General features: G+C 37.8%; 1 protein-coding gene across 1 annotated transcript in view; it reads right to left on the reverse strand.

The window, feature by feature from the left end:
* SVEP1 (sushi, von Willebrand factor type A, EGF and pentraxin domain containing 1) overlaps positions 1-17,700 on the reverse strand; it is a 204,599-nt gene that overhangs the window by 109,141 nt on the left and 77,758 nt on the right. Inside the window, exons 7-9 of the mRNA XM_044940425.2 lie at positions 8,871-9,068; positions 5,433-5,551; positions 3,016-3,145 (exon numbers count right to left, since the gene is read on the reverse strand). Of these exons, the coding sequence (XP_044796360.2) occupies positions 3,016-3,145; positions 5,433-5,551; positions 8,871-9,068 (447 nt within the window). The remainder of the gene's footprint in view (positions 1-3,015; positions 3,146-5,432; positions 5,552-8,870; positions 9,069-17,700) is intronic.

Consider the following 17,700-nt stretch of genomic DNA (forward strand, 5'->3'; position numbering starts at 1 on the left):
AACATTCAAAAGGCAATTAAAGACAACTAAGCACTAGAACATAAACATAGATTTTTATATAAGCCAGTTTATTTACTTTCACCAAAACTTATCATTTCTAGGGTAAGAAGCCAGTTTGTACACATTAGTTATTTCAAGAGGTTATGTAAAATTCTTAAAATGAATTCAATGTACTAAATTTTAAAATAAACACTAAAAATATATATGAAACCAAAAGAGCAAAATGTTAGTTTATTTACATAGAGCTTAATGCAGGTCAGGAAGCAACAGTTAGAACTGGACATGGAACAACAGACTGGTTTCAAATAGGAAAAGGAGTAAGTCAAGGCTGTATATTGTCACCCTGCTTTTTTAACTTATATGCAGAGTACATCATGAGAAATGCTGCGCTGGAAGAAGCACAAGCTGGAATCAAGATTGCTGGGAGAAATATCAATAACCTCAGATATGCAGATGATACCACCGTTATGGCAGAAAGTGAGGAAGAACTAAAAAGCCTCTTGATGAAAGTGAAAGAGCAGAGTGAAAAAGATGGCTTAAAGCTCAACATTCAGAAAACTAAGATCATGGCATCTGGTCCCATCACTTCATGGGAAATGGATGGGGAAACAGTGGCTGACTATATTTTGTTGGGCTCCAAAATCACTGCAGATGGTGATTGCAGCCATGAAATTAAAAGATGCTTACTCCTTGGAAGGAAAGTTATGACCAACCTAGACAGCATGTTAAAATGCAGAGACATCACTTTGTCAACAAAGGTCCATCTAGTCAAGGCTATGGTTTTTCCAGTAGTCATGTATAGATATGAGAGTTGGACTATAACGAAAGCTGAGCATCAAAGAAATTGATGCTTTTGAACTGAGGTGTTGGAGAAGACTATTGAGAGTCCCTTGGACTGCAAGTAGATCCAACCAGTCCATCCTAAAGTCCTGGGTGTTCATTGGAAGGACTGATGTTGAAGCTGAAACTCTAATACTTTGGCCACCTGATGCGAAGAGTTGACTCACTGGAAAAGACACTGATGCTGGGAGGGATTGGGGGCAGGAGGAGAAGGGGACAACAGAGGATGACATGGCTGGATGGCATGACTGACTCAATGGACATGAGTCTGGATGAACTCTGGGAGTTGGTGATGGACAGGGAGGCCTGGCGTGCTGTGGTTCATGGGGTCGCAAAGAGTCAGACACGACTTGAGTGACTGAACTGACTGAATGTGTCAGGCGCTACTTCAAGTAGTTTGTATATCTTAACTAATTAAAAACCTCAAAATAACCCTATGAGGTAATATATTTATTAATTCTATTTCTGGACGAAGAAATAAGCACATAGAAGTGGTCAGTCACTCTGTCTTAAGTAGGAGAGATGGCTCTGGAGTCAAGCAGTTTGTGTTCACAGTCTGTACTTTTGAGCACTACAGACCACCTCATTCATATATTCCCCACATATTAAGTCTTATTGGTGGCTATCTATCTGGGCTTCCCTGGTGATTCAGATGGTAAAGAATCTGCCTGCAATGCAAGAGACTTGAGTTCGATCCCTGGGTCGGGAAGATCCTCTGGGGAATGGAATGCCTACCCACTTCAGTATTCTTGCCTGGAGAGTGAAAGTAAAAGTGAAGTCGCTCAGTTGTGTCCAACTCTTTGTGACCCCATGGACTGTAGCCTACCAGGCTCCTCCATCCATGGGATTTTCCAGGCAAGAGTACTGGAGTGGGTTGCCATTTCCGAGTACCATCTGGTATCTATTGAGTATCTATGGAATTGACTGAAAGTACAAACACCAGTTAGGAGGAGATGATGGAGTAAACCAGGTCAAGAAAAGAAGGACTGATATATAGCAGTGGGGTTTGAGGATGGAGAGATGGGGACAGATTTCAGAGATATTAAGTAGATGAAACCAGTAGAAACTGATAACTTATTGGATGTTGGTGACAGAGGGAGAGGAATCAAGCATGACTTCCAGATTTCTCACCTGGTAACTAGGTCTTCACTCTGTTTTCTGAGCTAAGAAATATCTTAAGTTTGAGTGAATTTGAAATGCCTGTGGGGTATGCACATGGGAAAGTTCAGTAGGCAGTTTTTTATATAAATTTGAAATTCAGAAGAGAAATCTGAGCTGGAGACAGAAATCCAGGAGTTATCAGTTAGCAAAATTACCAGGAAAACTAGAGAGAAAGAAAGAGGGTCAAGGCTAGAATCCTGGGGATGATCCACATTTGAGAGTTGGTCTAAGGAAGAGAAACCTAAAAAAGCAATCAAGGAGGGAAAAAATGAGAATAATGGGGGAAAGAAACAAGAAAGACTGGTGTCTGAGAAGACAGGAAAGGAGGCAGTTTGGATAAAGAGAACATTGTCAACAATGTAAAATCTATGGAAACATTGTATGCTGCTGCTGCTGCTAAGTTGCTTCAGTCGTGTCCGACTCTGTGCGACCCCATAGATGGCAGCCCACCAGGCTCCCCCATCCCTGGGATTCTCCAGGCAAGAACACTGGAGTGGGTTGCCATTTCCTTCTCCAATGCGTGAAAGTGAAAAGTGAAATTGAAGTCGCTCAGTCGTGTCTGACTCTTAGCGACCCCATGGACTGCAGCCCACCAGGGTCCTCCGTCCATGGGATTTTCCAGGCAAGAGTACTGGAGTGGGGTGCCATTGCCTTCTCCGGAAACATTGTATAAAATAAGCTAAAAAGTGTGCAGTAGGATTAACTCTAGAGATTACCTGATGACCTTGATTTCTATGAGTAGAGGAGACAGAAGCCAGAATTGAGCGACTTTAAGAATAAATGGCAGTTAAACCAAAAGACATGGCAACCCTGGGGAATTTTCAAAAGGCTCAGATAGAAAGGAATCAGGGATATAGTGATAGTTATAGGGTACTTAGGTTTCAAAGAGGAAGCTGCTTCAGTGACAGAAGGGAGAATCAGTGAAAAGGAAGTTGCTGAAGATAAAGAAGAGGCAAAGCTTTTGGGGGTTCTGGAATATTTTCACAAACTTACCAAAGTAATCTGAAGACTTACCAATAACCTTGATATGGAAGGTGCAGCTGGCTTGGTTGCTGGATGGGTCAGTTGCCGTGTATGTGACAGCGACATCTCCAATTGGAAAAAGATAAGGTGGGGTAAAAGCTGGATGAACGTGGATTGATACCTTTTGGAAAGAAATTTCCAAATATTTGGAAAGTTAAAGTTAACATTAATAGTACTTTTATTACTTTTTGGTTTATATTATTAGCAAAGTGAAATTAAAAATGACACAATATTTTACATATAGTAAAAAGGAAAAAAAAAATTCAGGCATAGCCTTTGGTGTATTCCTTTCTAGGCTATTCTACGTAGGCAGTTTATAGAGTTCGGAAAAAAAAAATCAGGCATAGCCTTTGGTGTATTCCTTTCTAGGCTATTCTACGTAGGCAGTTTATAGAGTTCGGAAAAAAAAAATCAGGCATAGCCTTTGGTGTATTCCTTTCTAGGCTATTCTACGTAGGCAGTTTATAGAGTTCAGATAGATATGAATTGTTGTTCCTTATTATTAAACATAATATCTTAGAACATTTTTTATGCTCTTACATAGTTTTCAGAACTTATGACTGTTAAATATCTTTATAACTTAGGAAATAAGTATATGGTACTTTTTTTTTAAAGAAAAATCTATTCAAGGACATTTAAATTGATCCCAAACTTAACTGCTGTAAGCGGCAGTAGGAAAAATGGTTTTGCATAGACATTTAAAAAATATTTTTATTATGTCCTTCTGTTCTTTCTAGGAATAGATTAACCTCAAATTCATTAAAATTTTACTCATAGGTAATACAAAATTTATTTCCCAGATTTTGGTAAAAATTTGCATCCCCACTGTTAGTATTTGATAGGACCAGTATCAAAGTTCCCATTCAGAGTTCTCTGATCTATGTTAAATATCATTATTTTTTGATAAATCAAAAATATGGCATTAGGTCATCGTTTTAATTTCCAATTTCTTACTGTCTTATGGTAAGATTAAATTCTCACACGACTGCATGAGATAGATGTATTCTTCTCTTTTTGAATATGTTTGCACTCTGAGTCCATTTGAAAATTATGTGATAAAGATAAACTTACAATAATATGTAATAAACATTCTAATAATGTTTATTAATAGAATAATATTATTCTATTCTTAGAATATTAATAGAATAATAAACATTCTAACATTTGAGAAATTCAAAGCATTTTTCTCTATTTGCTGTTTATCTTTTGAGAAATATTTTAAAAATACAATTTAAAAAAATTGTATTTTTAAAAAATATTTCAACACACAGGTACTTCATTTAGTCTAAATTCTCATGGATCCTAAAGTATGTCCCTGCACTCTTCTTAGTGTTTGATGACAATGACCATGTTGACGATGATCATGTACATTTTCATAGGCCTCTTAATGGGAAGTGGAAAACACACGTGAGGCAGCATGCAATGCACACGTCACCTACAGAACAGTAAGTCCTAGAAGCCTAGAAATCACATTTAAATCAGACTTAGAAGTTGAGTTTGGTTACCTAAATACCATATGATCTCTCTTACAACTGGAGGAAGAAAAAAAAAAGAACTACAGATACAGAGAACAGTATGGTGGTTGCCAGAAGACGGGTCTGGGGGTGGTCAAAATGAGACAAAGTGGACAAAAGGTACAAACTTCCACTTATAAGTTCTGGAGATGTAATACAGATACAGAGTGATAGTTATATTAAATGATACACTATAAAAAGTTATCTTTATTGCTAAGTATATTCAACACAATTATCAGAACATATTGTGTTGCTTGTTGTACCCTTGAACGGCACTACTTATATACATGTTTACATACAGGTGTGAAAACTCTATACTGTTTAAGAGCATGTTCATGTATGGGAATACTAAAAGTACAGACTGAAGAGGGTGTTAAATTCCTAATTCCTTTTCTAATATCTGATGGATAATTATCTCAAGCTCCTGTATGCAAATACTAAAATACTGTGTTTTGAATAATGCTGGTTTTTGAAAGCAGAGTAAGAAACACTGTTATCTTCTTTAGACTATCATTTCAGGATCATATTTTAAAAGATATGTTTATAAACAGGAACTAAGATTGATTTCCCATCTTTCTTTTTCTTAAAAGATCTTCAGAGCATAGTAAAGGGCCAAGAATTTTTAGCCAAGTAATTTTAGAGGATACACAACACAAAAAATCCACGGAATGAAAAGTTTCTGTTTTTAGAGGTTTTCATCTGAGATTTCTAATGAAAGATTCAAGATTTTATCAAGATTCAAGATGTTATCAGATGGGGCATTTGCATTTATGAGTAGAGTACAGCTAGTGACAGTACAATCATTAGAGGACTGAAAGTTTTCACTAGCACACATAATTATAGTGTATTTAGAGTCCATTTAAAAAAGGATACAAATATTTGCTCAAACCTTACCTTTTCCCCAGAGTTGTCTTTAGCTGTTGGGATTTGCCAAGTGATATTAGCAGAGTCTTGCTGTTCCTGAGTCTCAGCCTCTATGTCTGCAGGACAGTTGATCTGAGGAGCTTCCACATCTAATTCAGAAAATTCACATAGCGGTTAACTTACTGATGCAGTGAGATAATTCTAAGTCATTTAAGAGACTAGGGCATGCATGTTCAGTAGCTAAGTCATTTGACTCTTTTGTGACCCCATGGACTGTAGTCTGGCAGGCTTCTCTCCATGGGATTTCCCAGGTATGAATAATGGAGTGGATTGACATTTCCTTCTCCAGGAGATCTTTCTTACCCAGGGATCAACCCACGTTTCCTGCATTGACAGGCAGATTCTTTACCATCTGGGCCATCAAGGAAGACCACAAGAGACAGGTAAGAAATATTTTTAATTCTAATCTAATCATAGAGGATTTCTAATGTACTTCAGCATGGCTTCCGAAGTTCTTCCTGAACTGGTACCAGCTTCTCTCTTAGCCTCATCACTTACAGATCCCCAATCAGAACTCAGTCTCCACACCAGATGTCCCACAAGAGCACCATGATCCTTCTTATACCTGGGCCTTTGTTCATGCTCTTTTATTTGTCTGAATCAATGCTCTCTTCTTCCTTGAGGCAGGTAACCTCTACTTGTCCTGTAATTCTCAGCTTAGACACAAGCTCCTGAGGAAGCTTTTCTGACCCACTGGTCCATTTTAGGTGCTCACTGCACAACTTCGGATTGCCCTCTGTCCTTCCTAGCCATAATGCACCTTACCATTTTTAAACTGAATTTCCTCCCCGCAGATAACTAAAGTTCTTTGAATGCCATGATTTCTTATTTCATTGTATTTTATAGTACCTGGAATATAATATGAACTTGATAAATACTTTTGGAATGAAATAAACAGAAAAAAATGAATGCTGAGTGTGGGAGGAAGGGACTGTGCTTGAAAACAGACTGTCAAATATCAAAATGATATTTGGCAAAACTAATACAATTATGTAAAGTTTAAAAATAAAATAAAATTAAAAAAATAAATAAATAAATAAAAGAAGAGGCCACAGTTTAAAAAAAAAAAAAAAGAAAACAGACTGTCAAGTAGCATTAATTAGTATGCTAAAATGTCCTGTCAAAGCAAACAACAAATTAAAGCCAAAGATATTTTTTGCAGTGTGCAACTTTGCAGTACAGATACTGTATTAGATGTGGTAACATTCCACACAGCTGCAGCACTCACTGTAGAGCTAAGTTCTTATTATATAATAAATTCTCTTCAGTTATATTAAGTCTTCTGCAACTTGCAGCTGAATATATCCGGATTAATCTGTGTCTCACTTTCTTGTTTCTTACAAGTTTTATTCAATTTATATTTTCCCTTTCTCAGAGGGGCTACCATGTAGACAACTTCCCCCTACAAAGGTGCATGAGCATATCGACTCTTAAAATCTAAAGAAGCATTTCATGTTTCCTTTAGACTTGAATAATAGTGTGAATGAACTTGGAATTTCAGGTTTATATGCACTCTCCCTTTGTATTCTTAGCACACTGCTACATTTCCTTCTGGCATTTATTTATTTTTTTTTTTTATTTTTTAACTTTACAATATTGTGTTGGTTGTGCCATATATCAACATGAATCCACCACAGGTATACACATGTTCCCATCCTGAACCCTCCTCCCTCCCCATACCATCCCTCTGAGTCGTCCCAGTGCACCAGCCCCAAGCATCCAGTATCGTTCATTGAACCTGGACTGGCGACTCGTTTCCTATATGATATTATTTATATTTCAATGCCATTCTCCCAAATCATCCCACCCTCTCCCAGCCAGAAAGAAAAACACCAATATATGGAATTTAGAAAGATGGTAACAATAACCCTGTATATGAGACAGCAAAAGAGACACTGATGTATAGAACAGCCTTCTGGCATTTAGAGTTGCAAAGGAAAAGCGTAGTGTAGTGTGAGTCTGAATCTTGTTTCCTTTGTGAAGTTCCTCTTTTCTCTCTGGAAACTTCAGATTTTCTCCTTACCTTTGGCCCTACTGGTGGCTCAGACAGTAAAGCGTCTGCCTGCAATGTGGGAGACACGGGTTCGATCGCTGGGTCAGGAAGATCCCCTGGAGAAGGAAATGGCAACCCACTCCAGTACTCTTGCCTGGAAAATTCCATGAATGGAGAAGCCTGGTAGGCTATACAGTCCATGGCGTCGCAAAAAGTCGGACACAACTGAGCGACTTTACTTTCACTTTGGATCTTAAAAAATTTCACAAAGTAGTGAAAGTATGCCTGCCCAACACTCAGAGGCTTTTCGACTCACATTATTCAGTGTTTATGTGCTTATGGATCAACAAACTCTTTTCCTCTGATAATGGTACTTTTTATTTTTTATTGAGGTACAGCTGATTTACAATGCTCTGCTAGTTTCAGGTATACAGCAAAGTGATTCAGTGACACATACATACATTCTTTTTCAGATTCTTTTCCATTATAGGTTATTATAAGATATTGGATGTAGTTCTCTGAGCTATACAGCAAGGCCATACTGTTGGGGGTTGGGGAGGGACAAATTAGAAGCTTGAGATTAATAGATATAACTACTTTATATAAAATAGATAACCAACAAGGTCCAAGGTTATTTTCGATCTAAAAGTTCAAGCCTTTCTGTAGCTCAGGGAAACTTTCTTCTGCTGGTAGGAAAATTCTTCCCCTCCATCCCTTTTCCTCTCTATGCTTCTGGAGCTCCTTATTAAAAGGCACTGGTATTCCTCAATTTCTCCTGGGTATATCTCTTAACTTCTATCTTTTGAACTTGATCCACTGGGATACTCAAGTTCCTTGTTTAGCAGTTCTCCCTTCTGTAGGAATTCTCAATTTGCTTCTTCAAATCACTAATACTGTTTTCAACAACCTCCACTCCGCTGTTTCGTCCTTCTCTTAGAGAGATTTATATTTTTACTTCTAAGAATGTTTTCTTGCTCTCCATACCTCCTTTTTCATAGCAGTCTGCTCTTGCTGTAAGGAAGGTGGCAATGTTCTCTTGTGAATGTACCGAGATGCAGGTTTTAAAGTGCTGATGACTTGCTTTTTTCAAAAAAAAAAATTAATTTAATCTCACTTGCTTAATAGGAGTCAGAAATTCTTCAAAGATTTTCAATTCCCATTGGAAAACTTACCTGATTTCTGGCCCTAATATCATCCCTAGTTTTCTATTTTTTTCTATCATTGCCTGGCATGTGGTACTGGATTTTTGTAAATTCACCATCCCAAAGCCAAAATCTTCATAGCATGTATCAGGGTGACATCTACCCTTTTACCATAGGTATGCACCAAAAGTTACAAAGAAGGATAGTCCGACACTCTACTAACATGTCATTATACAGAATTTGGTTTTCCACTTGACCCACATGGGGACCTACCTTTACAAGCAGCTGTCTGAACTTTGGCACTCCATTTTCCAGAGGTGGTACACCTCACTTCTTCTCTGCCTCCTGATAAAATGAATCCTTGGCGGCAACTTAGCTGACAGATCGTGCCAGGTTTGGCTGGATGCCTGCCACAGTTGGGAGGTGACAAGGTAACACCTTTGGGCTTCTGAAAGGTGGCACAGTAGCGTTCTATTGCAGGAGAGCAAGAAGATATTATTTACATTCTCACAAATTACAAAATGCCACAGAATCACTTTACTCAAGAAAAATACAATCGGTCTGCATATGACACGGAACAAACGTTGTTATTGTTAATTATGCTCAGCCAGGTAGTGTTAGTCGTGAAGAACCTGCCTGCCACTGCAGGTAGACGTGACAGGGGTTCGATCCCTGGATCGGGAAGATCCCCTGGAGAAGGGAATAGTCACCCACTCTGGTATTCTTGCCTGGAGAATCCATGGACAGAGGACCCTGGCACAGTGGAGTCCACAGAGTCACAAAGAGTCAGACATGACTGAAGCGACTAAGCGCACACACACATCTCTTTAGTTACCTCATGTTTTCTACCAGTGTATCAAATCTTTAAAAGATTTCTAACTAGTATTTAAATCAATGCTGACTGTGACTTTTATCATTTGCGTAGAGAATCTTCAGTTTGCAGAATATTACATTATGGCGCTGAAGTGTAAAATAGTGAATTAGAGTCTATCTTTCATGGGGTAAGTGGCGATTCAACAATCAGTTTCCATTTTTATGAGCTTATGGTGGCATCTTTAAGCAAGCAGATTTTGAGAAAAGTTTTTATACTCTCCCTAGAATCACTGTGTTATATTAGGGCCCAGACTCTTAATGATGTTATTTTCAGAAATGAAGAAGAATAGCAGGTGAATTAGGTAGAATGGAGATAGAATGGAAAATCAGATGAGGACTTAATACAAGATATGTGTGTATATGCACACGAACCCACGTACACGTTTATTGTAGTAGTGATTCTACTGGTAACACTACCAGCATCCGTGGTCTGTATTTCCCATGTGATAATCACTAAGTTTACCTAGTGTTTACTATGTGCCAGGCATTATTCTAAGTGCTTTACATGCTTTAATCCTATGCAGGAACGACTAGTGTTATTATTTTCACTTACAAACAAGAGCACTGTTGCTGCTGCTGCTAAGTCGCTTCAGTCGTGTCTGACTCTGTGCGACCCCGTAGACAGCAGCCTACCAGGCTCCCCCGTCCCTGGGATTCTCCAGGCAAGAACACTGGAGTGGGTTGCCATTTCCTTCTCCAATGCATGAAAGTGAAAGTGAAGTTGCTCAGTCGTGTGGACTGTAGCCTACCAGGCTCCTCCGTCCATGGGATTTTCCAGACAAGAGTACTGGAGTGGGGTGCCATTTCCTTCTCCAAAGAGCACTGGGGCATAATAGTAATTCTTGCAGTTAACTTTCCTGACGTCACCAACAGGTAAATGCAGAACCTGTGTGCCCCCCAAATATTCTACAATCATGCCTTCTCCCTGAAATGACTGCTTTCAAACCTCTCTGTCAACAGAAGTAATTCTTTCCTGAGAATTGCTATGTTCCTTTATTTTTGCACATAGAAGCCTGGTGTGCAGTAGTCCATGGGGTGGCAAGGTGCTGGACACGACTTAGTGACTGAACAAAAAAGAACAAATGTACCAGATGACAGTCCAGATTTCCTGTTCTGCTTTGATCAAGAGGACTGTCAGAGCCAAATTTGTGGTTCAAATATAAACAACATATGGGACTTTAAATCCTTTATTTCAGGACAGTTGTTTATAAATTAAGAAAATTAACCTTTTAGCTCTCATATCAAGATTTTATTCCCTGCTAATATTCTTTCTTATTGTTTGTTTATGGCATTTTGAATTTTTATATTATTGTTGTTTAGTTGCTAAGTCGTGTCTGTCTCTTTGTGACCCCACGGCTGGAGCCCACCAGGCTCCTCTGTCCAAGGGATTTCCCAGGCAAGAATACTGGAGTGGGCTGTCATTCCCTTCTCCAGGGGATCTTCCTGACCCAGGGACTGAACCATGTCTCCTACACTGGCAATTTAATCTCTTCTAATGTAATGGAGAATCTTTTCCCATTGCTTTTATGTTTAATAAATTCTGAAATGGATTAATATTTACTCTACATATACTAACTATACTCTCTTCTAGCGTTTAATGGTTTTATTTTTAATTTATATCTTAAAACTATAAAGTATTTACATTGGTGTCTGGTGTGTATTAAAGACATATGAAAACTTCATTTTGATTCATTTTGCTTTTTCCCAAGGAGCGAGCCAATTTTACTATATTATCTGTTGAATAAATCTTATCTTCTCAACTGAGCTATGATGCTGCCTTAATAATATATGAAACTCATGTTTGGGAATCTATTATGTCCCACTGATCTGATGGAAGTTCTTACATACTCTTCATTTTTGCAATTTAGTATATATTTAAAAACCCAGCAGAACTACTTCCTTTTTACTATTCTTTATTACACTTCCCTTTCAATCTTATTTTAGTGAGTTTTGCTTGCACATTGTTCCAGATGAATCCTGGAATCACTCCCCAGTTCCAAGAGGGAAAAAAGAAAATCTCTTTTGGGCTATTGAATAGGTTGCATTTTACCTATACATATATTTGGAAAGAACTTTGCCTTTTGACAAAATTTTATAAATATATTAAAATGTTCTTTTTATTTCAGCAATATTTTGTAGTTTGTGTAATACAGGTTCCATATATTTTTGTTTGAGGTTTATTCTTACATATTTTATATTTTATACAGATCTCTGACTGTGGTTTTTCATCACATATTCTGTTTATCATTTATACAGAGGAGTTGTTTCTTTGGTATTCTTAAGACTTTAATGAACTCTCAGTCTTTTAGTAGTCTCATTTTATTTTAGAGGTAGACACATAGTTTATAAATGATTTTGAATCCTCTAAGCTCTAACCTTATGATTTATTACAAGAGCTAAATCTTAGACAATCTTACTAAATAACATGGATGATTCTAGCATTCTTTTCGTTTTCCAGATTTAATGAGACTGTCCACATTTTTTAAGTAGATACAGATGTAAGATGAACTTTTTTTTATGTCAGTTATCAATTAGTTTCTAAGAATTTTATCAAAAATGTGTTTCAAATGATAATGAATACATTTTTATCTTATATTGAGCAACCATATGAATTTTTACTATTTGTTATGAAGTAATTTATTATGTTAATAGAATATCTAATTTAAAACCCTTCTTGCATTCCTAGGATAAACCTTTACGCATCCTGGCAGACCAATCTTTTGAGTATGGATTGCTAGTATATTTGCTGTCATAGTTTTATTTTTTCCTCTTGGTAAAAGTTGTCAGATTGGCAACAGAATAATAATAGCTGGATAGTATGAACTGATTAATTTTCCACTATTTGGGCCAAATTAGATGGTATGAGAATTGTTTCATTTTAAAAGTCTGAAAGAGTTTCATATTTCCCTCAGTCATTTTCAAATGCTTGGAAAGATTGAGGGCAGGGGGAGAAGGGGGCGACAGATGAGCTAGATATCATCACTGACTCAATGGACATGAATCTGAGCAAACTCTGGGAGATGACGAAGGACACGGCAGCCGGCTTGCTGCAGTCCATGGGGTCGGACACGACTTACCAACTAAACAGCAAGAGCAACAACTAAGTAAACTCTGATATTTCCATTACTTTGTAAATCACTCATAGGTAAGTATTTATTTGCTTTTCTACTTTTTTTCTTGGTTCATTTAATAGTTTTCATTTTCTTAGAAAATCATGCATCATAAATGGTGTTTCATTACTTTGAAAACCTCACACCTCTATATAGCCCTTTGGTATAGCTTCTTAGAAAAATTCCACTTTTGCATCTTTCTTTATTCTTTCTACAATCTATTACTTTATTCAAAGATTTTCCTTTCATCCACTCTACTGCATTCCATCTCCTTTTATAATTCATCTTCCTTTACACTATTATGTGCTTCTTTCAACTTCTCTTACAATCACTCTTTTCCTAGTATTTAATGTTTAGCTATTTTTATTCTTCCTGTTTAACAAAAATATTTATATCTGTGAAATTACATCAGTATATAATTCAACTTAGGTCTCATAACTATGGTTTCAGAATTTTCTCAATTTTGTTATTTTTTTAATTGTATTTTTAAAATGTCTCCTTTGTCCACTTAATTCATTTCCTTTATCCCTCTTTGGAGTCTTCATATTTTTGTGTTTTGGTCTAGTTTCATATGTCAGAAAATGTTAAGGACCTTGACTTTTTTATATGTGGTTCAAATAACTTTTCCTTTTTCTTGTTTGCATTTTAAATACAGAGAATTTATGTCTGAAGTACTGAAATGTAAAGCTTTAGATATTCAGATCTATTGTCCTTTTCTTTTTAGGAAGTTATGCTCTGTTAAAATCCATAGTTTGCCCATTTTCCTACATTTCACTCCTTAACCTGCCTCATTTAATTAATAAAATTAATTGAACTTAATTTTTTAAATGAAGCAAGAGTCCAAACTAATTTTTAGATTAGTTTTCCCCTACTGATATCTACAACTTTCCTTCTTGAATACTGTATTTTTCTACAGACTAATGTCTGTTTCTGAGGCATGTTTGCATCCATGGTTCTCTGCATCCTTGTACCATGAACCTACCATATTAATCACTGTGTGTTCATAGTCGTCTTATGACGGTAAGAACAGGATCTCTCTCATTGTACTTCATCTTCAGAATTTTCCTATTTTGCAACTGTCTACTCAATACTCTTTTTTTTTATTAATTCTTTTATTTATTCTTTGTCGCACCAGGCCTTAGTCGTGGCATGAGGGACCTTTCGTTGCAGTGCACGGGCTCTTTCTGGTTGTGGCTTGTGGACCCAAGCGTGTCACCGCTACTGAGCCCGCATGCTCTGTTGCCCGGAGGCATGTGGGATCTTAGTTCCCAGACAACGGTTGAACCCGAGTCCAATCGGCATTGGAAGGCAGATTCTTAACCACTGGATGACGAGGGAAATCCCTAATATAATTTCTATTCATGTCCATCAATGTTTAAGTGGAAAATTTCATAGTAATTATGGCTATTGTCAGAATTTGGGGGCTACAGTGAGTTGTTCCCCAATAAACTGTATTAAATAAGGATGGTTATACTTCAAACCGACCAAAACTGACATCCACTTTAAATCATTACAGAGATAGGTACAAAAATTTTAAAGAGAATTCTTAAAGCTTAAAGCATTTTAAAATTTTAATTTAAACTTAAGAGTTAAAGTTTTAAAGAAAAACTCCAGAGCAACCTTATTAAATATATTACCATTTTTCATATAAGACTGGGTCCCTCACAAGAAAAGCTGCTCGCTCAGCTATGGAACCATAGATGATTCCTGGGAGTTCAGTTCAGTTCAGTCACTCAGTTGTGTCCGACTTTTTGCGACCCCATGAATCACAGCATGCCAGGCCTCCCTGTCCATCACCAACTCCCAGAGTTCACTCAGACTCACGTCCATTGAGTCGGTGATGCCATCCAGCCATCTCATCCTCTGTCGTCCCCTTCTCCTCCTGCCCCCAATCCCTCCCAGCATCAGAGTCTTTTCCAATGAGTCAACTCTTTGCATGAGGTGGCCAAGTACTGGAGTTTCAGCTTTGGCATCAGTCCTTCCAAAGAAATCCCAGGGCTGATCTCCTTCAGAATGGACTGGTTGGATCTCCTTGCAGTCCAAGGGACTCTCAAGAGTCTTTTCCAACACCACAGTTCAAAAGCATCAATTCTTCCATGCTCAGCTTTCTTCACAGTCCAACTCTCACATCCATACATGACTACTGGAAAAACCATAGCCTTGACTAGATGGACCTTTGTTGGCAAAGTAATGTCTCTACTTTTGAATATGCTATCTAGGTTGGTCATAACTTTCTTTCCAAGGAGTAAGCGTCTTTTAATTTCATGGCTGCAGTCACCATCTGCAGTGATTTGGGAGCCCAGAAAAATAAAGTCTGACACTGTTTCCACTGTTTCCCCATCTATTTCCCATGAAGTGATGGGACCAGATGCCATGATCTTCGTTTTCTGAATGTTGAGCTTTAAGCCAACTTTTTCACTCTCCTCTTTCACTTTCATCAAGAGGCTTTTGAGTTCTTCTTCACTTTCTGCCATAAGGGCGGTGTCATCTGCATATCTGAGGTTATTGATATTTCTCCCGGCAATCTTGATTCCAGCTTGTACTTCTTCCAGCCCAGCATTTCTCATGATGTACTCTGCATATAAGTTAAATAAGCAGGGTGACAATATACAACCTTGACGTACTCCTTTTCCTATTTGGAACCAGTCTGTTGTTCCATGTCCAATTCTAACTGCTGCCTCCTGACCTGAATACAGGTTTCTCAAGAGGCAGGTCAGGTGGTCTGGTATTCCCATCTCTTTCAGAATTTTCCACAGTTCATTGTGATCCACACAGTCAAAGGCTTTCTCATAGTCAATAAAGCAGAAATAGATGTTTTTCTGGAACTCTCTTGCTTTTTCGATGATCCAGCAGATGTATGCAATTTGATCTCTGGTTCCTCTGCCTTTTCTAAAACCAGCTTGAACATCTAATCCAGGAAGACAACTTTCCAACAAAAGGGATTTATTAAGATTTAATGTTCCATTGCTAAACCATCCTTTTTATGATGAACAGATCCATCATTTTCATTTAATTCTGTGAAATATCTGGAGAAGCTAACTCCTTTTATTTTAGTTTTATGCCAACTAAATCTAAGGTTATCAAAAGCCTCAGGTATGCAGATGACACCACCCTTATGGCAGAAAGTGAAGAAGAACTAAAGAGCCTGTTGTGAGAGTGAAAGAGAGTGAAAAAGTTGGCTTAAAACTCAACATTCAGAAAATTAAGATCATGGCATTTGGTCCCATCACTTCATGGCAAATAGAAGAGGAAACAGTGGAAAGAGTGACAGACTTTATTTCTTTGAGCTTCAAAGTCACTGTAGATGGTGACTGCAGCCAGGAAATTAAAAGATGCTTGCTCCTTGGGTGAAAAGTTTTGACCAACCTAGACAGCATACTAAAAAGCAGAGACATTACTTTGCCAACAAAGGTCTGTCTAGTCAAAGCTATGGTTTTTCCAGTGGTCATGTATGGATGTGACAGTTGGACGATAAAGAAAGCTGAATGCTGAAGAATTGATGCTTTTGAACTGTGGTGCTGGAGAAGACTCTTGAGAGTCCCTTGGACTGCAAGGAGATCCAACCAGTCCATCCTAAAGGCAATTAGTCCTGAATATTCATTGGAAGGACTGATGTTGAAGCTGAAACTCCAATACTTTGGGCACATGATGTGAGGAACTGACTCATTGGAAAAGACCCTGATGCTGGGAAAGATTAAGGGCAGGAGAAGAAGGGGATGACAGAGGATGGATGGTTGGATGGCATCACCGAATCAATGGACATGAGTTTGAGTAAACTGGGGGAGTTGGGGATGGACAGGGAGGCCTGGCATGCTGCTGTCCATAGCGTGGCAAAGAGTCGGACACGACTGAGAAACTGAACTGAACTACAACTAAGTCTGTCTACGGTTTAGGAATCCTTGTAGCTTCTGCCTCTGGGAAATACAATGCCTATCAGGCCTACGTCTTTTAGTAGGCCATAACAGCTATCTCATTGCTAATAAACTTTACTTATTTTTAATATTTTATACCCCCCTATAAGCTTTCTGAGCCTGCACAGTGAGGGTCAATGCTACGACTGTTTTTGAATCCCTCAGTAAAGCCCAACATCCTTCCTGGAGACCCTCGCTTAGCCTTGGATCCTATTAGATCATACTAGAACAAACCTAGAAACCAATTTAAAAGCCTTCCCATCTAGGATCCTGGCATATTACAACTTATTCCCTACATATAATTCTCCTTTCTATTTTGGAAGTTGGTTATTTAATGAAATAGCTGTTAGTGCTCCCAGGTTTACCGTATGTGACATCTTTTAAGGTTCACTAAACGGTGGCTGTCATCATTTCATCATGATCATTATGATCATGATCATTGTTGTTACCATTGCTCAAGTGTCCATGGTGTATAAGCAGCAGCAAACTGGAAAAGCTGCATCCATTCTGGACCCAACTACGGGAGTGTCACGACTCTTAGTGAAGGACAATGAAGAAAAATCTTTTGATGAAACAGAATTCTACAGCCAAGATTCACTGGTTCATAATTTCATCATTTCAATAACTGTTCTGAAAAGTGAGGGAATTACATGGCATTTGCTTTTAAAACAAATCTGTCCCAAATGTGCCCCAAGTATAACAAAATTCATTATTATTAGAAGCTGTAATCTTTAGGGAGTTGGAAAATTGGATTCTGGTGTAGAAGTCTTTTTACCAGTGGTGAGGAGTAAAACCACAAACTTGTTCATGTATGTACCCATTCTATATCTATATACATACGGATGTGTATTTATACTCATATATGTATATACATATGGATGTATATTTATACTCGTATATCTATATATAGATGTGTATTTATACTCGTATCTGTATACATATGCATGTGTATTTATACTCGTATATCTGTATACATATGCATGTGTATTTATACTCGTCATTCTATGTACACATGCATGTGTTTATGCTCATCTTGAGTATAAATGTATATCTATATACATATATGATACTTGAGGGAGCTGGAGGTGTTCAGGATGGATGTGTATTTATACTCATCATGAGCCAGTTTTTAGTTCCAGTTTTTAGTTCACAGAAAACAGGAGAAACCAGAGAGCTACAGAAATGACCCATCCAAGGCACCATGCCCTA

The sequence above is a fragment of the Bubalus bubalis genome, chromosome 3 (assembly GCF_019923935.1).
Source record: "Bubalus bubalis isolate 160015118507 breed Murrah chromosome 3, NDDB_SH_1, whole genome shotgun sequence".
In the NCBI taxonomy this organism is placed as follows: Eukaryota; Metazoa; Chordata; class Mammalia; order Artiodactyla; family Bovidae; genus Bubalus; species Bubalus bubalis.